General features: G+C 31.2%; 1 protein-coding gene across 1 annotated transcript; it reads left to right on the top strand.

Moving 5' to 3' along the window:
- The first annotated feature begins 4,166 nt into the window (after positions 1 to 4,166).
- Positions 4,167 to 8,482, top strand: LOC131601308 (glycerol-3-phosphate 2-O-acyltransferase 6-like). The gene is made up of 2 exons (XM_058873093.1): positions 4,167 to 4,928; positions 7,269 to 8,482. The coding sequence occupies exons 1-2, from the start codon at positions 4,308 to 4,310 to the stop codon at positions 8,133 to 8,135; spliced, it is 1,488 nt and encodes a 495-aa protein (XP_058729076.1). The 5' UTR covers positions 4,167 to 4,307; the 3' UTR covers positions 8,136 to 8,482.
- The last annotated feature ends 14,595 nt before the right edge of the window (positions 8,483 to 23,077 follow it).

The raw sequence follows: 23,077 nt of genomic DNA, 5'->3' as shown, positions 1-23,077 counted from the left end.
GACACAATAATTTTGTGGCTACTAGATGGTCATTCAAAACCTCTAGCGCCTCAAAGTCGTTAACACAATTAACACCAGATGTTGATCCAATTTGAGTTATGCGCATATCTCTATCTCTATTGTTTCTTTTCACCATAGACCATGGTGTTGCTGCATCTTCCTTGATCTCATGTTTTGGATCCTCAATTATTTTTATTGGTGTCTTTTGAAGATTCTCATCAGGTGGCTTCTTCTTTGGTTTCCATTGCTGGATCTTCTTTTGTGCATTGCATTGGGGCCATATCATTTGACATTTCTCATAAAATGAGGGTTTCCACTCATAATCAACTTCTTGCATCATTCTTCCTTTAACATCTTTGATAGGAATATCTTTGACAAGTTGTTGTGTTATGTCAACCTCCACAAGAATCCGAGCATACGAAACCCGCAATTTGCTTGTTGTGCACTCGTCTGTCAGCAAAGGAGTTCCTATTGCATTTTATATTTTGTTCAAACTCTTAACACCTCATAGATGTAGTGGTAGCTGGGGAAGCTTAACCCAGATAGGGATTGTTCGCATCAGATCCTTCTTCAAGTTGAAATCTGGGCGCCACTCCTTCAAGATCATAGGCATGTTCTTTATAGTGTATAGCCCCTTCATCATCACTATTTCTCTAGCCTCAAAAGATTTGAAGCGAACCAACAATTAACCCTCCTCATGATAATACAGATCAGGTGTTTTCATGAAATTTCATGCCTTCATCATGTAGTTCTTTATCAATGTTCAAGACAATCTCATTAGTGATTCTAGTGAAAATAAAAAATTGATAATAAAAGCATTTGTCTTGAAAATGGTAAAACTTGAAGAAGCTTGGAAAAGTTCGATATGATGGATACCAAGAGAACAAAAATATTTGGCTTTAAGGTTTATGTTCTTAAATAATCATATAACTGGATATTTATTTCATTCATCTAACCTTTTTGTTGTTTTATATCAGAAACAAATGCATGCAAAACCCAATAAGAATATACTTGCTTCTAACATTTGATCTTTTCCAAGATTCAATGAAACGAAGATCCATCATCTGGTTATCACTAACCATGATGATGATGAATCAAATTCCAAATTTGTTATATATTTTTACTTTAATATTCTGCATAAACAATTTAATATTTTGTGCAAACAATGTAATTTTTAAACAATTTAATTTATTAAAATTATGTGTAAATAATGTAATTTGTATTAAAAAAAATTATTTTTTCCCTCGGTTTTTGTCATAAACCGAGAGGTATGTGGCGCTAATTTTGAAAATATAAAAAATCTATTGTTGGGGATCAGACCAATGATCATTTCAATTATCCCCTCGATTAATCAAAAATCGAAGAATAAAGTGACAAGTTTTCATGACACCCTTCATACCTCACTTGTATCATCAAGGTAAAATCACCTTCAAATCTAAGGTAACATGTGTTTTTTTGTAACAGTGTATGTTTGGAACTTGAAACGCATTAGTAATAAACCCTTGTTATTTTTCCCTTCCATAATCACCTAATGTTATATTAGGTGGTTTCATCTAGATTTTCTCTTGTACTAATTTTTTGTGCGATGTTCTTTTATTTCTTTTGTTACTAGTCTTAGTCTCTTATGATTCATGATCAAATAATAATCCACTTGAGATGTCACCTTGCGTATACAATCAAGAAAATACATTTCTACACTACACCACAAGAAAGTACAAGATAATTGTTTTTGAAATTTTGACTTTTATTTGATAGAATATAAAATAAGCTTTTAGATAAAAAAAATTGTTGAGACCAATCAACAATCTCTAAAAGAGACGCGAAAAACTAAATGATTTATTCGACAAGTTACTAAGAATGTTGTCAAGTCATACACTTTAAAATTTGGAAAATTCTTATATGGACACAACCATAACACATGGATTTACACACAATCAATCATATTTTTTTTATTAATTGCAAATTTAAAATAAAATTGTCTCTCTCCTCCATTAAACCAACCACACCACGATAGCAATTAAAAACAAAATTAAATTTTTAACAAATGTGCAATTTTCTCATTTTTTATTGGTTGTGCCAAAAATAAGAATTTATGTTCGTATTTATACAAATATTTCTCTTAAAATTTATCCGAGGGACTTACCGTTAATTAAGTAATATGAAAATCATAGAAATGCTTTAAAAATAGGGACTTTGATTTGATTTGCACTAGAAAGTAAATTGATTGAAATTTTTCAGAACAAAAAGTGAGTAGGATTGTTCGAATCTCATAATCGGTGGCTACTTAATAATAGAGGTTTTAACTATAACTAATACTTGATCACATCATATTTGAGAATTCATCAATTGCCTCGCGGGAGAAACATGATCCCTCACCATATTAAGTATTTGATTTTCTATCATTCATAAATTTTTCATCTTCGTAACCTCCACAATATTACTTGATCAACCAATCGATCAAGTTAATATTGAACAACAAAAATACTATAGAGTTATGTAATTCGAAAACAAAACTAACTATAAACAATCAGTCAATCAACAATTCGAACTGATACAACTTTTTTTTTTATACAACTTCTTATTTTAAAATAACTAAACTTCAAAAAAAAAAAATTACAAAAACACAATAAGTATTTGAAATGACAGATCCATCCCACCACAATAAAGAAGTATTGAATTGTCAAGGTACGTACAACAACAACATTGTCTAAAGACATATTTTACACTAACAAAGCAATCAATCTATACATTTAGTATTGTGTCAACAAAAAAAAAAAACACTATACATTTAGTATTGCCTAAATAGGCTAATAAAGTTAGATAGCCAAATTAATGAAAAAAACACAAACTTTAAAAGCAAACCGTTCAACTTTGATTTTATTAGGCAGCAAAGGACAGCATCAATAAACTAAAAAGTAGGCTCAAATTGAATGTAACACAACTATATGGTATTCATTCTCAACTACTTCAATCACACTTTCTTCTCAACTATACAACTAATTCCCTATCTCACACGCCAAAAATAACACACACTACTTTTACACCTTTTCCTTGTTCATTCTGCAAAAGTCTTCTCTGTTTTTATATCTTTGTTTATAGGAAACATCATTTGTTTATCTACCACATGTTATTATATTGATGATTAATACAAAACTTAATATTAAAATATTGTTAATTTTATTTTTTTCGTATTTTTGCTTTTAAAATTGATGATGTTTTTATTATTAAATGATGTGTCAAATCATTATATAAATTTTTTTGTGAAACATTAAAAATGAAAAATATAAATTACACATAATTGAAAAATAGATACGTCATGATTTTTTAATGCAAAATTGTAAAAAATAAAAATAAAAAAAACTTAAATCATTTGAAGTTTATTAGAAAAATTAATTTTGCATTTTGAGAAAAAACTCTATTTGAAGTTGAAATAGAAAAATTAAATTTGTAAATTAGATAAATAAAAGGATCAAACCATAATTTAACCAAAATATTAAAATAAAATAAAAGCTAAAGAGAGAAAAAATATGAAGTTAAATAGTAATGAGTCTCATTCCATATTGAAGTTATTTTCTGTTGATGTTTAAGATAATCACTGTTCTTTCTGAGCTCTTTGGTTTTCTGAAATATTAATTATTTGTATTTATGTCATTAATGAACTAATAGGTCATATCAACATAAACAACTCTAAAAAGGGAATGATATGGAAAATTTAAAAGAATAGCAAAAAAGAAATTTGAAGATAAAAAATCAATTCTTAAAAAATGGACTAATCCTTTAATTTTAAGTGGGAAAATTAGTATTTAAGTACATTTAAACTAAAAAAGAAATTGATGAGAATTAAGTTCTTAAGTTCATATATTATTCATTAAAAAAAATTATGATTCACTAAAATTATGATAAATCTCAAGTTCTTAAACAGAATTAAGAAAAGCCTATTCATATTATTCATATATATTATGAGATATTCCTTTGCAAGATTTAATTCACACTCACACTTTCATAGAATGCTAGTTGCATTCTTAATTTCTTACTATATCAATATTTATTGGAACTTCATATTAGTATTATATATTATATTAAACTTCACATTTATTTCTCAAAGTTGGCACCACATATTATCATTATTATATTACATTGAATTATAAATTTACTTTCTCAAAATTGCTCACCAACACCACCATACACTTCTTAAGTCCTTTAAAAACCCCTTCCCCCTCTCTCTCATAAAAACACAACTATAGTTCAACCAATCTCATCTTAGCAACAAACTCAAATTTTCTTCCAAAAAATTTCCTCAATTAGTCATGGGAGCTTTTCCTCTTTTCCAACCAATTTCCAAATGTAGCACAAAAGATAGATCAAACCAAACCGTTGCATCCGACTTAGACGGCACGCTTCTCGTGTCGCGAAGCGCTTTTCCCTACTACATGCTCATCGCCCTCGAGGCCGGAAGCATTCTAAGAGCATTACTTCTCTTATCCTTAGTCCCTTTCATATACTTCCTGTACCTATTCGTCTCCGAGACGCTGGCGATCAAAACATTGATCTTTGTCACATTCGCGGGACTAAGGATAAGAGACGTTGAGATTGTTTCCCGGTCGGTTTTGCCTAGGTTTTACGCCGAGGACGTGCATCCGGTGACGTGGAACGTGTTCAATTCGTTCGGGAAACGGTACGTTGTTACCGCGAGTCCGAGGATTATGGTTGAGCCTTTTGTTAAAACGTTTTTGGGAGTTGATAAGGTGCTTGGAACTGAATTGGTGGTTACAAAAAGAGGGAGAGCAACAGGGTTTGTTATGGAACCTGGAGTTCTTGTTGGTGAACACAAGAAAGAGGCAGTTATGAAAGAATTTGGAAGTAACAACTTGCCTGATTTGGGACTTGGAGACAGTGTAACTGACTCTGACTTCATGTCAATTTGCAAGGTTGGTATATATGTGTTACATTTTTTTTATAGATAAGAAATCAAATATCTCTGCATGAAACTGTAGATATATGAAACAATCTATTTCTGTTACGTGAAACTGCAAAGACTAATCTATTAAATCGAAGAGTATATTATGTTGCATGCAGAGATATTCAATTTATTTAACACTAATTTCAGTTAACAGAAGAGTATATGATGTTGATTGAGATGGAAAATGATAGGTTAATACTAGATGGATATTGATTAATACTAAAAAATTAATTAATCATGTTTATTTGACCCTAATTTGACTTTATTATTTTAATTTTAAATAAAGAAATAACTAAGTTTTTTAATTAATACAAGATAGTATAGTCGAGAATGGATGGTTGAAAAAGTTAGGTTATATGGGCCATTGGTGTATATATTTGTCTAGGAAATTTAATTCGCTCACCTAATATATAAATATCCATCTGTCTATTTATCTGTTTGTTTGGCTATTTATGTGTATTTAATTATTTTCGAGAAAATTAGGAGAATTGACTTGTGTATTTAAGGTGTCTGTTTTTTAGTGTTAATATTCTTAAAATATTCTTTTGTAGATGGATGTGTCTTAATTTTATATAAGACAAAATAATAATATTAATAAACATATAAATCTATAATAAAAATAAAATTATAATTATAATTTTGATTCTTCTATTTTTTTTACTCATTAAATTGGTTCCTCCATTTTAAAATTATTCAATTTTAATTGATTTCTCACTTTTTATAGTAAAAAATTAAATATATTACATGTTTTATGACATATAATTTAATGATGTAGAATAACCAAAATCAAAGAAAGTGTAAGAAAATATTTTACAAATTTCAGTTTCTACTTTAAAATTTATCAATTTAATTATTGATAGATAAATTATTAATTCATCTATATGGTTTTATAATATTATATTATATATCACGTTATTTAAAATATATCATATCCATTTTTTGTTGAAAAATATAAATGAGAGACCACATCTACTGATTTTAAAATATGGGGCCAACTACTTGAAGTGGAAAATTAAGATCAAAATTGTAATTAACTCTAAAATAATTTTAATTAAAAATTATATTTGTGAAATAATTATTTAAAGATCAAAATCATATATAATTCTACTAAACCAGCTCCGATAATAATTGTGTAATGGTATTCGATTATAAAAATATGAGTTTAAATTTATGATATTTCACTTATTCGAACTAGGTGTATAAAAATTCTCGCATATATACACACGCTTAAATAAATGTCTTTATCAAAATTTCTTTTTCAGATAAGAGGATAACTTGTGTGAGCTGTTTCTTAACCCTACAAAACTAGCACGTACTCTAACATGGTGATTAATAAATAAGATTGGCCCCTAATTTTTTGATGTTGGTTGAGAATATTAATGAACATGTTCTTCAATATTGCACCTCTTTTTGTGTAAACTGTTCTCCTCTTATCTTGCATCATGTCTTTTTCTATACTATTTGAGTCCAAAGTACATATTTCATATAAAAAATAAAATCACCTCCTTTATTATAAACTACATGTACAAAAAGATATTTTAACTGTATATAAATAAAATAAACATATTAAACATTTTTTATTTTTTTCTCAATAAACTAAAATAGAAAATTTTGCAATAGAAATTTATACTTAGGAAAAGGTATTTAATAGCCTCAACCTTTGTACTGGTCCCTCTTAAAATCATTGTCCATTTTTTGTTCTCTACCCTTAAGATGCCAACATTATTGATGTTTTATAAACCACTAATAAGTTAAAACATCCCTAACTAAATTTTTTCTTTGAAGTATAAATTAGATTAGGTTAATTGATATTACTAATGTAAAATAATTTTTTATATTCATTCAAAAATAGACAAGCTCTAATGTGATTGTGATTTGTTACGTTGCATCGGATCGACCTAAAGATCAATGGGCCATCCGGGCCCGATAAAATATTGAGTAGAGTTAAATTAGAGGATTGTTCATTGAAGTATTACCCTCAATCTTTAAATAATTTCGAAAATGTCCCTCGTGTATTTTTTAAATTTTGGACGCACCAATTATTATAAGACAGTTCAAGTTTATGTGAACGCACCCAACACCTTAATTTTAATTTGTGTATTGAATGTGTTCGAATTTTGAAATCTCATACTATATGAGACAGACAATTGCAGAAATTTAAGAATTTGAGAGTAATACTAAGATTTCAGTAAAGCTTTAATAATATATTTTTTTTTGTGGCAATTTTTCAATTCATCTCCTCTATATCTAAATCTGCACAAAAATGTTATCATAAAGACCCTGAGTTTATATATTTTTCATCTTACAGGAAGGATACATGGTGCCAAGGACTAAATGTGATCCATTACCAAGAAACAAGCTTCTAAGCCCAATAATTTTTCATGAGGGTAGATTAGTCCAAAAACCAACTCCTCTAGTTGCACTCTTAACCTTCCTATGGATGCCAATTGGGATCATACTTTCAATCTTAAGGGTCTATCTCAACATACCTTTACCTGAAAAAATTGCTTGGTACAATTACAAGTTACTTGGAATAAGAGTAATTAGAAAAGGTACACCTCCACCACCACCAAGAAATGGACAAAGTGGTGTACTCTTTATTTGCAACCATAGAACAGTTTTAGATCCGGTTGTTACGGCGGTTGCGTTGGGAAGAAAAATAAGTTGTGTGACTTATAGTATAAGTAAGTTTACTGAAATAATTTCGCCTATAAAAGCGGTCGCGCTTACTAGAGAAAGAGACAGAGATGCTGCGAATATAAAGAAATTGCTTGAAGAAGGTGATTTAGTGATTTGTCCCGAAGGTACAACTTGTAGGGAACCGTTTCTATTGAGGTTCAGTGCTCTTTTTGCTGAACTAACGGATAGGATTGTCCCGGTCGCGATCAATACGAAACAAAGTATGTTTTATGGGACTTCGGTTCGGGGACACAAATTGTTGGATCCTTATTTTGTGTTCATGAATCCTATGCCGACTTATGAGATCACTTTCTTGAATCAATTGCCTTTGGAGTTGACTTGCAATGGAGGGAAATCTTCATTTGAAGTTGCAAATTATATTCAAAGGGTTCTCGGAGGCACTCTTGGATTTGAATGTACCAACTTAACAAGGAAGGATAAATATGCTATGCTTGCAGGAACAGACGGAATCGTTGGATCAAAGAAGAAAGATTAAAATCGAAAAAGAGCAATTGACTCGATTTGAATTTTCTATTCACTACTAAAAAATGTTGAATTTTCAACAATAAAATTACAGACAAAAAATATAAAACATGTCTTCAATTATGTCGCTAAAAATTAAACGACTAAATCAAAGACTAATTTTATCTTTGTCTTTAATTTTTTTGTCGAAACTTCACTTTTTTTTCTAATAGTGATTAATTGTCATTTGCCATGATGTTTAATTTTAAAATTCTTACAGGCTATCAGAATAATATAAAAAAAATTATGTTTATGCTCCTAAAATAACATTAATATGTACATTATTATTCTGATGAATACATGGTTTATTTATATCAATTGTAAAATCTCGTACATCTTTGTGATGTTAAAGTTCTACTATTTATACATATATGATATGATTTCTCAGTGCTGTGGAATACATTAAGAGTTATGATGGCAAATATAGTACTGATGCAGATGTAACAATGTGGCATATGGGACTGTTAGTTATACACAAGTAATTAATTATACAATGCTTTTTTTTTTTTTAATTAATTTGTAGATTTGTTTGGTTTGAAGGCTGGCAGTTGGTTTATTCAAAATGATAATAATAACTTGTAATAATGAAATGTAGATATTATTGGTTAACATGATCTGTATACTACAGCTATGCAACAATGCACCCAATTTGCTTAAAACTAATAAGATTTTTTATTTTTATTTTGAATGATCTCATGAAATACATTTATGATGTAGATATGGATGGTTGAAATGGAAGAAGACCTTAGAAATTTTATATAACACAAAAATATCAATCAAGTTAAAAAGTAAATTTTATCGGACAAATCTATGATATTGTATGAAACAAAATATTACATTGTTAAGAACTAATACGAAAATAAAATAAATATAACTAAGATAAAAATGTTGCGTTAGATGTATGATAATATTAGATGAAATAAGATTAAAAATGACAATATTAGAGTGTTGAAATAATACTTGTAGTTAAAGTAAATTGTAAAAGATAGGTTTAAGTAATTTAAACATATAGAAATATAATCAATATTATATTATAAAAAGAGTAAATTAAATTAATGGAGACGAGTCAAACAATTAAAAATAAAAAAATCAAGTAATTAATTATAAAAAAAAAAGTATGAAGATTATGAGATTAATAAATTGGATTGAAAGATGGTTAACATATCATTATGGCGTAAATCTCATTTAATGTTATAAGGTCTCATTGTTGTTGTTATAAGCTAAGCCAAAACAATCTGACATTGTATAGAGATCGCAGCTAATAGAATAATTTTTACAATATGGCATATGCCCATGCTGAATATCAAAGTAGACAATATCATAGGACAAAAACAACAAGAAATAAATATTGACCAAACTTGAATAAGACAACACATGAAACTAAAGATTTAAACATCACATGGACTTGATTTTTGGAGTAAGTTGAATTTGAATTAAACCTGATTCTTTCTTCTATAGATCTGCTTAGGAATGTTGTTAAGGAACATGGACAAAAGATTATGAAGGCTTGTATTAAGCGTAATTAGGGATGAGGGTGACAATTAGTAAGTCCGTACGAAAGTTATATACAAATTTATTGAATAACTAAATTATCTAATGTAAAGTCAGATACATTGATTACCAATGAATTTAAAAATAGTTTTTCTCATATTTGATATGTAGTAAATTATAAAAGGTTAAGTTTTAAATATCGAAAGTCTCAGAATGCATCTTCATTAAATTACTAAATAATCTTAACTAATCTCTATCTATAAAAATTCAATTCTCCTAAAGTTTACATCCTCACAAAGATTCTCACTACCAAACTATACATAGTTTTTACAATGCAGGTAATAAGTTAGTCGGATGAATGATTAACTAACTTGTGACACGAGTCACAAGTTATTTAAAGTTGTTAAAGTTGTTAAGAGTTAGTTAGATTGTTAATAATTTGTTATGATGGTTAGAATTTGTGAGAGACTATATCATTGTAAATGAGTCTCATAATAACTAACTTAGTCCATGTATCTTGCTACTTGGAATTTCTTGTATCACAATTTCAATCTCAGAAAAGAATTTTTTTTTCATAATATGGTATAAGAATGCTTTCACTGCTACAGAAAACACTATTCACAACGGTTGTGAAATGCATACAATAACGGTCGCACGTTCGTTGTTAGGTAGCGTATAATTGTAAATATGATGTTTTCTACCACGGGCATGTGACTATGGTGATAAAGTAGGAAGCGCGCTATTTATCACAACAATTATCTTTAACAACTGTTGTGATATATATATATATATATATATATATATATATATATATATATATATATATATATATATATATATATATATATATATATATATATATATATATATATATATATATAGGGAATGTATCAAGTAGGAGGGTTTTTAAATAAGAGATAAGAGGATTTAATGCTAACCATTGGATTAATCAAGAGAGAGAATTAAATTATTTATTAAAATATTAATATAATTATTATTTCTCTCTCTTGATTAATCCAATGATTAGCATTGAATACTCCTATCTCTTATTTAAAAATTCCTCCTACTAGATACATCCCCTATATATATATATATATATATATATATATATATATATATATATATATATATATATATATATATATATATATATATATTGGATCAAACTCTAGTATGATCGAATGGTAGCACCTTAGTTCGATAATTCGACAGGAAATTAGCATGTTGTCGAAGTTTGTTCACATCTTATAGTTGAAGTATGTCAGGATTGTTAGCATGTCTGTTTGTTAAGCCAAATTGTTTAAGTTAGTTTGTTCTCTAAATTAGCTTGTGTAATGGGTCTGTGTGTAAAAGCCCATTAGTTTAGCGTGTTAGTTTTATTATAAATAGTATATTAAATCCTAACTAGGGTTAGAGGTTATTTTTTATTCTATAACACTTGTAATCTTGTTTCAAAGATAAAGTAAAGAGTATTAGTTTATAACCAGATTCATTGTGTTCTTCTTGCTTCCCTCTTTCCTATCCTTGTGGATTTCTTGCCAATTAAGAAACTAGTTATACTTTGTTATTCAGACATCGTTTTCATAATAAATTGGTGCGGTGAGCATGGAGAAAAATATCGTCAACAAAGTATGGGATTGAAATGTTCGTTGAAGTGAACGATTTCAGTTTGTGACGCTTGAAGATGAAATCTCTACTAGTTCAGCAGGGTTGGTTAGAAGCTTTGAGGGGAGCCGCAGCCATGGACGTTGTGTTAACGGAGACGGAGAAAATTACTACGGTAGAGAAAGCCCACAACGCCGTCTTATTGAGTCTTGGTGATAATATTCTCTGACAGGTTTCGAAGGAGACGGCGACGTCGGGTTTATAGGTGAAACTCGAAAGTTTAAAAATGACCAAATAGTTGGTCAATCGCCTCTACTTGAAGCAAGCTCTGTATCCATTCAAGATGAGTCAAGACAAAGTATTGGTTGAGCAGTTGGATACGTTCAATAAGCTGATTCTTAATCTTGAACATATCGATGTCAAGATCGAGGATGAAGATCAAGCTATGTTGCTGCTGTGTGCATTTCCCACATCACATGCTCACTTCAAAGAAACTCTCTTCTATGGAAGAGAGTCTTTGACCTTTGAAGAAGTTCAACTAACCTTGTATTCTAAGGATTTGAACGAAAGAAAGGAGAACAAGTCATCTTTGATTGGTAAAGGCCTATCGGTTAAGGAGAAATTCACAAAGAGAAATGTTATCACTGTAAGAATGAGGGTCATACAAGAAAGGTATTCCCCAAACGCCTAAAATATCATGGAGGAAAGGATAGTGGAAATGCAACCATTGTTCAAGATGATTTCGATTCATCTTATGTTTTTGTGGTTTCAAGCAGCAACTCGAGTAAGGAGTAGAATACTTCTCTGCCTCAAAAAAACAACACTTTGTCATTACCTTCATTACATGACGATTAAGTCAATTTTTGACCAACCCCGCCATCAATCACTATAAAGTTGTCACTAAAACGCTAAGGTAACTTAAAGGATGTCATGCTTGAGGCGTGATTTTCCTAGGGATTCACAGCTACAAGTATTGATTTATTAGTTTGTGCATAAATATGAAGATATGTCTAAGGGAAATGTTTCTTCATTGACAAGTCATCAATTTTATGTTGCACTAAGAAGTAATTAACTGTCTCATGGTGCTTTCTGAAGCTCAGTATCGAGTCTTTGCTGTTTCCACTTGTGAATTACAATGGCTTGTATAACTAGCCAATGGTCTCCAAGTTAAATGCTATAAACCACGTGTCCTTTATTGAGACAATCTTAAGGACATACACATTGCAATCAACCTTGTGAAAGAACAAAATATATTGAGATTGATTATCATAATTTTCGTGAAAAATTAAAGACCAATGTTTAAAGAATAATTAACTAACTCGTTGCACAAATTATTAAGATTGTTAAGTGTTAGTTAAGTTGTTAATAATTAGTTATGATGGTTAGAGTTTGTTAGAGACTATCCTATTATAAAAGAGTCTCACCATAACTAAGTTAATCCATGTACCTCGCTTCTTAAACTTCTTTGTGTTATCATTTCAATTTCAATGAAGAAATTTCATTTTCCATAACACTCCCTATTATATTAATTTGAGATAAAGAGCGATCAACAACTTTAGCAAGCAGTTAATCTCACTAATCCAAATTCCTTTTTCAAGCAGAACCTAACATGGCGGGGTGCCATTTATGGACGATATAATAATTATGTTTGACTAAATAAGACACGTGGTCCATCGAGTCATAAATATATTGGAAGAATTTGGGCCATATAAGCCAACTTCTTTAAGATTATTATTGAATCAGCACGTGGATGTGTCAGACTTTTGATCTCAGAAAGTTTACTTCATGTCTATAGGATATAGTTGTGGTACATTAGATGTTAGAAAATTAATTGAAACCGAATGGAATCGAGGCTAGAATCGTGAACGAAATCACTTTCCTTATAGTATTTCAAGCACTCCCAATTTGTCTTGGAGTTTCTACGCAGGAATACCCAGGATAATTCAGCCTTATCGAGTTTGCGCAAGACCGGCGAAAACTCGAATGTAGCGAAGAGTGCTCTGGAATTATTCTAAAGGATTTGCATTTTTTCTGATTAAGAATTCTGAATCCAAAGTTATGATTTTATAGGCCATGCTGATATTGTTTCACAAGGTAGCGACCCTTGGTGAAACAATTTCTTTTCCAAGAGTTATGACTTTTGGCCCACAGCATGGTTCACCAACAGTTGCAACATTCCATGAAGAGTTACCACTCTTCGAATTCAAAATTCAAATCATAACATATTTTCCTTGTCATTTTGGAACACAATCATATTATTAATTATCATTAATAATTTGCAACAATCCCCCACTTGTTCTAATAATGACAAGTCTAATTCCAGAATATAGAAAGCAAAAAAGTGTTAATACAGTTAAGTATCTTTCGATTTGAACTTAACCTTAGTAAAGACAACGCAAAGCCTAATCAGAATGTTAGGTAGCTATGCTTTGAACCGTTATCCCATGTGATCAGACCGGCGTTACTATACACACACTCTTTAAAGGTTCTTCGCCTACATATCTCGCCTAGCACTATTTATGGCCATGTGCTTTTCCTGTTTTCATGAATTTTTCATGAGAGAAACTCCAACTCTCATTTTAAGACGGCACCATCTCGAAATTCATATAGGTGAAGTTTCATTTGTATCTATTTCTTGAGATACATATCCTCCTCGATATAAAACTTCATTAAGAGTTTTTAAAGAAACTCAACCCTCAATTATGTAATAGTCAACATTGTCACAAAATGTTGCACCAACTTCCAAATCAACGACTTGTTGTTACCCATTGAATCTTAGGTTAAGATGTATTAACTTCAGATTGGGTTGCTATCATTGTTGGAACACTTATTCAAGGAGTTTCAACCTCACACCTCTTGAGGTTGTCTTTACTAAATCACTGACCAGTAGTTTAGTAAATGAAACATTCAAATTATAGATCAATCGTATATATGTGAATGAAATGATTACATCTTTAATCAATTTTCTCACGAAAGAATATCTAAGGCCTCAGTGCCCAAACTTTTCATTTTACACTTATCTGAATTCTTTTGCTAAACTGGCTTAACTGTCACGTTGTGTTAACACCTTTGAAACACCGTGTTTATAGCCAATGGAACTTCCAACAGAAAGTCCTTCAATCATTCAACTTCTTTGACCAGTGGAAGCGAGATCCACATACTATGGATCCATGGTCAAAAGAGTGTTGCATCTTTGTTTCTTGATCTTCCAATAAATCTCACCACCAACTAGTGTAAATATATGATCCCCAACACTCGATATCCAACTCATATTGGTATATCCTTCTTATATGGCAGGAAACCTACCATAACGGAGGTCAAGATTTTGGTTTTTTAAAAGATAATCAAAATCCTTGTGATGGCCTTCCAATGCTCATCATTTGGATTGCTAGTAAATCTACTCATTTACTATTTGCAACTCCTATATCGCATATAGTACATTGCATTAGAAAACCAATTTCACTTGTGTATTCTAATATAGCCATAACTCTTCCATCATTATTTTGACACTAAGATCAAATTGAATATTCACCTTTTAAAACGTGACAGTTTGAATTTATCAAGTACTTTCTCAACAAAGTATATTTGACTAAGTTCATAACCCCCACTATTTTCGCATTATTTTGATCTCCAAAATAGTGTCAATTTATCCAAGATCTTTCATCTTGAATGTGGTTTTCTCAACCCCCACTCTTTCGCTTTACTTTAATCGAAAAGAGTGTCCACTATTTCAAGAATTTTCATCTTGAATGTGGAAGCTATAGAAACCTCTTTGTTTCTAAGATTTCATTCATCTCGTTGCTAATGATCAACATGTAATCAACATAGAGACAAAGGAATATCACAATATTCTTACACAACTTTGTGTACAAACACTTATCACAAGAATTAGGTGAAGAAGATTTTAGATAATCATGCATGATGATGCAAGAAGGTTTTTAGATGAAGTGAGAGATGAAATTAAGAGCAATTTAAAATAGTATAATATAAATTGCAACAAGTACCTTGGTTATTTTCACTTCTCTCAAATCTTCACTTGAATTTATATGTTAAACCTTCTTGGTTAACTTCATCATTGACGTGCATGACACTTTTGATCCTTTTTCTTCTTTGATAGTCTTTGTCTTCATCAAAACTAGATATAAGATATATTCTTCACAATCTCCCCCTTTTTGATGATGACAAACTCTTTGAATTCTTGTTTTGATAAGATTGGCAATTCTCCCCCTAACTTGTGTGTCTCCTCTTTAATTTGTAAGTTTCCTCCTTAATCGAAGAATCTTACAATGACAAAGTCAAACTTTTAATGTCATTGTTTCGGTGCTTGTTTTAATCCATACATGGTTTTAACAAGCTTGTACACCTTTTTGTTCATCAATAGAAAGTATATAACCTTCTGATTTCTCCATGAAAATCTCCTCATCGAGATCTCCACTTTAGGAATGTCATTTTGACACCCTTTTGATGAACTATAAGTTCATGCAAAAACTAATGCAAACAATACTCTAATTGTTGCCGTCCTTGCTAATAGTGCATGTGTTTAAATAATTAACACATTCCTTTTGTCTAAACATTTGGCTATTAATCTAGACTTGTAGGTGTTTAGTGTACCATCTTTATGATACTTCCTTCTAAACACTCACTTGCATCCAACCAAGTATGATTTGACATTGTTGATTCCATTTCATCTTGGATAACATCATTCCAAGAGAAGTCCCTTGAAATTACATCTTCATTGTAACTCTTTATGATCATCTTCCACTTGAAGAATAATAGGAATCTTACAAACAAAATTCTCACATTTTTCTTCTATTGAATACAAGAAATATGCCGACAATCGATTTATAAATCATTAGCCTTTTAGACTTTCTGCCAATTCTAAGTTCGATTTGTTTTTCAACAATCATTGATGAACTTTCTATTTGTATTTTCAACAATCCTTGGAGAACCTTCCTCACAAGGTTTTTAACTTTTGAGAATTTCGAATTCTTTATCCTCTGCAATAAGGTTCTCAAAATTCTATATAAGGGGATTTAATAAGACTCCAAATTCATAGAAGTCATGAACCATCTTTAAATGATCTTCATGTTGTGTCTTATAATAAAACGTCTCTTTGAACATAAACATGTTAGTCACATAGAATAAAAATCAAAACTCAATTGCATAATTTAAAATCATGAACTTCAATAAATTTGATGACTTTAATAATTAGCAAATTTTAATATAATATTTCAAAATAAAATTTGAAATCCAATTTATATGAATACCAATAAATAATAAATTTCTTTAAAAAAAAAAAATTAATGTATTTCTCTATCACAATTGCATCTACAAATCACAAATATCTTAATATGAAATCATATGAATTTAATTGTGTACCTTTTGTATAAAATTCTGCACTCGATAATGAACCATTGTATTCATATTATTTTGAATTTGATTATCAAAAGTTTGTATAAAATTCTGCACTCGATAATGAACCATTGTATTCATATTATTTTGAATTTGATTATCAAAAGTTGCAACGGTTCAAGGGGTAATTACACTGCTCCAGTAGACAAAATTTCAAAATCTTGTCTCTGTTCATTCTGGCACCGACAACTCTACTATGATTTATACCACACCATCAAACGACATATATGTTGGAGCAATGTTTCTGTAAATAATATAAACAGTGCTTCGTTTCGAATGCATATATATTTTCAAACTTTCATATTATCGTATAACACCACAAACCATTGTAGGATTTAACATTTCATTTACCATATGAAATAGAAAAAGTTTATAACAAGTAAGGCTCATCTACCAAAAATAAATAAATAAAATGGATTAAGCACTATTACGTGTCCATGTAAACAAAATTTTGTAAGTTTAATTTCAAACAATTTTTCTTCAAATCAACACCAACATACATATAGTACCGTTAGCATGTTTCGGTGTTGTACCACATACTGCTATATGCATATGGGTACACTGCATCACTATAAATGCTTATCTCAAACTAATACTCATAGGTTAATCAAAGCCAATGAATATAATTTTTTTTCATACAATATGTTAAACATATTCCAAGATCAATTCTCGTAATATAAACATTGGTCAAAGTGACTGCACACTAAAACAATTCTTTTCTTTAGGAATTTAAGTGCATAATTTACAACACAACCAATTGTATATTATTTAATGAAAAAATCATTGTAACCATACTATGATATCAATTTTTCATTCAGGATGTTAATATCATGATTTTTATTGTGTTTTAATTCCAAAAGACAATAATAAGAACGTACCCGGATTTATCATGATAATTATTTTCTTGTGTTCTTGATTTGGATTTGTTTTTCTTCTCTTTTCATTCTTCCATTTTATACTTTAAACCGAAACCTCGATTGCCATTATTTGACCTACTATAAGATTGTTAGAAAATTAATTGAAACCGAATGGAATCGAGGCTAGAATCGTGAACGAAATCACTTTCCTTATAGTATTTCAAGCACTCCCAATTTGTCTTGGAGTTTCTACGCAGGAATACCCAGGATAATTCAGCCTTATCGAGTTTGCGCAAGACCGGCGAAAACTCGAATGTAGCGAAGAGTGCTCTGGAATTATTCTAAAGGATTTGCATTTTTTCTGATTAAGAATTCTGAATCCAAAGTTATGATTTTATAGGCCATGCTGATATTGTTTCACAAGGTAGCGACCCTTGGTGAAACAATTTCTTTTCCAAGAGTTATGACTTTTGGCCCACAGCATGGTTCACCAACAGTTGCAACATTCCATGAAGAGTTACCACTCTTCGAATTCAAAATTCAAATCATAACATATTTTCCTTGTCATTTTGGAACACAATCATATTATTAATTATCATTAATAATTTGCAACATTAGAGACTTTAAAATTAGGAACCATAGTTTTTGATTTTTTCTTTACCCACCTCCCTATGGGGGGTCACCCCCAGCGAAAAACCCAAACTACCCCTGCTTCGGAAATGAACTTCCGAAGCGCTTTTTTTTTAAAAAAATTTCCTTTATTCGGAAGTTCATCTCCGAAAACACCTCATGGGGGTGCGTTCGGAGATGAACATCCGAAAACACCTCATGGGGGGTGAATTCGGAAGCTCATTTCCGAATTATGCTGTGTTTTTTTTTTATGTTTTTTCTTAAACAGTCTCGCGTTTTAATTAAACGCAAACGCCAAATAAAATATGCGACATATAATTTGGTTGCCATTTTTTTTCAATCACATCCGAATCATTTTCCATCTTTACTCTTTTTCTATACTCACACATTTTATTTCTGTTCTCTTTGAGTTCGGCCCTGATCTTCATCGAGAGCCTTACTGCCGAAGTTACGAATTGGGAAGGAAAATTCAAGTTCGTGCTAATCATTTTCAGTTACGGTCAATTGGGAAGATAAAAGTGGTGTAGATCCTTATCAGCCACTCGCAACTGAATATGATTAGCACAAACTTGAATTTCCCTGTCTGATTCGTGCTGGTTGGTTGCCATTTTTTTTCAATCACATCCGAATCATTCTCCATCTTTACTCTTTTTCTATACTCACACATTTTATTTCTGTTCTCTTTGAGTTCGGCTCTGATCTTCATCGAGAGCCTTACTGCCGAAGTTACGAATTGGGAAGGAAAATTCAAGTTCGTGCTAATCATTTTCAGTTACGGTCAATTGGGAAGATAAAAGTGGTGTAGATCCTTATCAGCCACTCGCAACTGAATATGATTAGCACAAACTTGAATTTCCCTGTCTGATTCGTGCTGGTTGGTTGCCTGACATGTTCCTGTAAACAATTGAAATCGATTAATATGCGAGACAAAATAAAAAACAAAAAAATTTGAACTTCTGATACATTTCGGAAGTTCATTTCCGAAAACTGGGATGGAGGTGTTTTCGGAAATGAACTTCCGAAACACCCCTTCGCAGAACTTCTCTGCAGCCTCCAATGGCAGACCCCTAAACCAAACATCAAACTTATTTCTACACATTCTAAACATCCTAAATATCAGTATAAACCTAACCTAATACAATTTTTGCTATTTGTAAACACCCTAATATACATTTTAATCATAGATCTAAAAATCAAAATGCTTACCAATTGAATGGATTGGAGGACTTTTGAATGTAATAGAGCAAGTAGATGGAGGCTTTGAGGTAGCTTGGAACTGGTTTGCACAAAAATCTCTTGGGGTGTGAGTTTGGAAGAAGTTTAGGGTAAATGATTTGGGGGAGGGGGCTGTTTTGCTTAATCTGAAAAACGCAGAATATTTCGGAAATGAACTTCCGAAATGGTGTTTTCGGAAGTGTATTTCCGAAATAAGTCAAATTTTAAAAAAAAAAGACGCTTTCGGAGATGCATCTCCGAAAACACCTTTTCCTTGCATTTCGGAAGTTCATTTCCGAAGTCAGGGGTATTCTGGGTTTTTCACCAGAGGTGAGCTAGAAGGTTGGGAGGTGGCCAAAGAATTTTCCTAGTTTTTAATCATTTAGTTTCCTTTGCTGGATGCTACAACTAGGGCTTTGGCTAATATGCATAAGGATTTTACTTATGCACCATGCATAAGCCTACATAAGTTATTGAATCATGTTTTTAATCCAGTATTGAGTATCGAGTATTGAGTATTGAGTGGTGAGTATTGAGTATTGAGTAATAACAATTGATGTCTAGAATTTGATCCAAGGGTCCATAATAATCTATGCATGGTGCATAAATTTTTATCTATGCACGGTAACTGCACCCCTACAACTAGGACGCCCATTCCTTAGTTACCCAATATTAAGAGGCCCTATTTAATGCAATATTTGCCTAATTATATTTTCTGTTATGCCAAATAATATTTAGCCAAATAGTTCCTTGAATACTGTAAATTTTGATAAATTACATCAGGGTCGGTCCCGACTTTTTAGAGACTTAGGACAAACAAAACAATGGACCCTAATAAAAAATGGACCCCTCAAAGACAAGATCAAAAATATGAAAAAGATTTTCAATACGGATAAGAAGATCATCTATAAATTATTAAAGAATTCAAAATTGCAATATGATTAACTGAATTAAGAATAAAAATCTTTTAAGGACTTTAATTGCTCTAATTTATAGGCAACAAACATCATCTTAAAGAAATGAAAGTAGTATTTTCTCTTAATTTAGTTGTGAAAAAACAAATCATATGACTAAGAAATATAAGAGTAAGTCTAAACAACGTCTTGATTCTAATATGTAGGTTTACCTGACTGGTAAGAAATTTATTTTTATGATCGTAAAAATAATAAATCAAAGCATAAATAAATAAATAATAGTGAATTTGATTTCATCATAAAAATTTAATAATAAATAACTTAATTATATCATTAACTTTTAAATATTTAATTATAACATATAAATAATTTTTAAATTTTACACTAAAATAAATTAAATTAAAATTATAAGGGTTATGATAAATAATTGAAAATAAAATTTGATTAAAAATTTCAATTTTAATTTATTGTATAAGAAAAATTATAATTAAAATTTGAGAACCTATGTAATTAGGTTACCTCCATTTTTATTTACTGAGATGTTGAAATAATGAATTGTAATGAAATATTTGAAATGTTATGAAATAATGAAAAATATGGTAGAAGTAGGGTTTGAATGGTGACAATAAGCATTCAAAACAAAGGATACACCGTTGGATCACAAACACTGAAGTGTATATTAAGTTTGGTAATAAATATATATTTTAATTCTTCGTATTATAATTTTTTATATACACCTCTCAAATTGAGGCCCCCATTTTCTTGAGGCCCTGGGTTGTGGTCCTGCTTGCCCTAGTCCAGGGCCGGCCCTGAATTACATATGTAATTTACAATGCTAGCCTTTTAAAAATTATTGTCACGAAAAACAATTGGTACGATCGAAAACATATAATATTGTTTCAGTTCGTTTGTAAGGTTTTAGACAAATGCTCAACCAAGATGTTTAACACCAAATGGAGACGACAAGTGAAGAATATGTGAGACTTAAGTCAAGCATGGAATAAGCGGCCCTAACCTCTAACCTTTTTCTCATTGGTCGAGAGCGGTTTCAACCACTCATCCTATATAAGCTCCACTTGAGACAAGTACCTTTTTCACTCATTTAAAATAGTTTTCGGATATTTTAATAATATGGGTGTTGGAGAGTTAACCTTGAAGATCCATCCCACTACACTGTACAAGAAGAACTCACCACCACACTAGAAGATCTCATTTCCACGTCGTTACATATTCCTAGTTCTACCATGGAATAGTGGCGCCATTTGTGAAAATCGACACCTATTTCCCTAGAATCTCCACGAGAAACCACTCATTGTTCTTCTTCCTTCTCTAACATCCGATTGATCTCATGAAATCAATTGAGCATCAAATTTTACTCGATTAACTGCACAATGCTACGTTGTTATCGCGACAATCAATGCTTGTGATCCTATGAGGAAGGCTTCACTCCTTCTTTGGTCGAAGACGATCATGTTGATAAGTGCCAAAATATACTTATTTTGTGTATGTAAATAGTGGCACTTATCGATACTTTTGTTAATACCATTTGAATAATTCTCCGTTTTGTGCATAAATACGTATACTTTGTGAATAATTGAATTTTCATATACTTTTATACTATTTGATAGTTTTTACTTTGTTTTTATAGGTATGCATGCTTATTGGAGCCTTGAGGAATAAAGTGTCAAAGGCACGGCTTCGATTTCGCAATTTTGGTGAAAGCCCGCTTAGCCACCATCAAGCGGACTTCCAAAGACTCAAAATAAGGATGACCAAAATCATCATTTTGGTTTCCACTCATTCATTATTGGATAGAGCATTGAATAAGCTTTCCAACGCTTCGAACCGGGCGCAATTCGGAGTTACGGTTCTCGAGTTATGGCGAAAACAAAATCTGATTTTTAGCAGACTCCGCTAAGCGGAGGGGGTCCGCTGAGCGGAGCAAATCAGCGTCTGGAAGCAATTTTGAGTCCGCTGAGCGGAGGGTGTCCGCTAAGCGGACCCGCTAAGACAGCAGCTCGTTAAAAGGGGCCAAAATCACATTTTTAGGTCATGGGTTGGGTATTTTTGAGTCCCAACACCATCAACTTCATTCTTAGATCAAAATTAGCTTAGAAAACAACTTTGGAGGTTGCATAAGGATGATCGGGGGTGGATTGAGTGTCGAACGGAGCTGACAAACCGGGAGATCTTCGGTTCATTTCTCTTCTTCTTTGTGTATTTCTCTTTGGTTGGGTTTGTTTGTTTATTTACTTGAATCTTATGTATATTTACCGATTATAATGTTATATTTAACTTGCTTTACAAATCTGTGTTGATGTTATCTTGGATTTTTGCTCTATGCTGGGGATTTGGGGTGCTTTAGAGATAAACTTCTTGAATCCTTATCTAGGATAATAATCTTTTGGTTCTGAACTCTAGAGATAAATTTAGAGCTAGCATTCACTGTTTGTATCTGTACTTAATGCTTTCGTGTTTGAGCGGCGTGCGAGAGATCGCCGACGCGAGAACACGGATGTACTTGTGACTTTGCGTTAGAGATAACCTTAGTTGTGAGATGATCTCGTTTGTGCTCCAGAGATGGACGCTTATGTGAGAGATACGTGATAACATAGATGAGTATCGTAGGTTGAGTATAACGGGTTGGTAAGTGTATGTTTGTGAAGAGTGGATATATTTACATTCCTGATAAGTTCTTTCTCTTCTAAGAATGTGTTTATTCTTACCTGTCTATATCTTTGTTTACTTTTTGCTCATTCAATCCCGAGCTCGAAACCGTAAAAACTGTTGAA

This window comes from Vicia villosa, linkage group LG5, assembly GCF_029867415.1.
Source record: "Vicia villosa cultivar HV-30 ecotype Madison, WI linkage group LG5, Vvil1.0, whole genome shotgun sequence".
Classification (NCBI taxonomy): domain Eukaryota; kingdom Viridiplantae; phylum Streptophyta; class Magnoliopsida; order Fabales; family Fabaceae; genus Vicia; species Vicia villosa.
The sequence above is the reverse complement of the archived record's forward strand: the minus strand, read 5'-3'. Positions and strand labels throughout refer to the sequence as shown.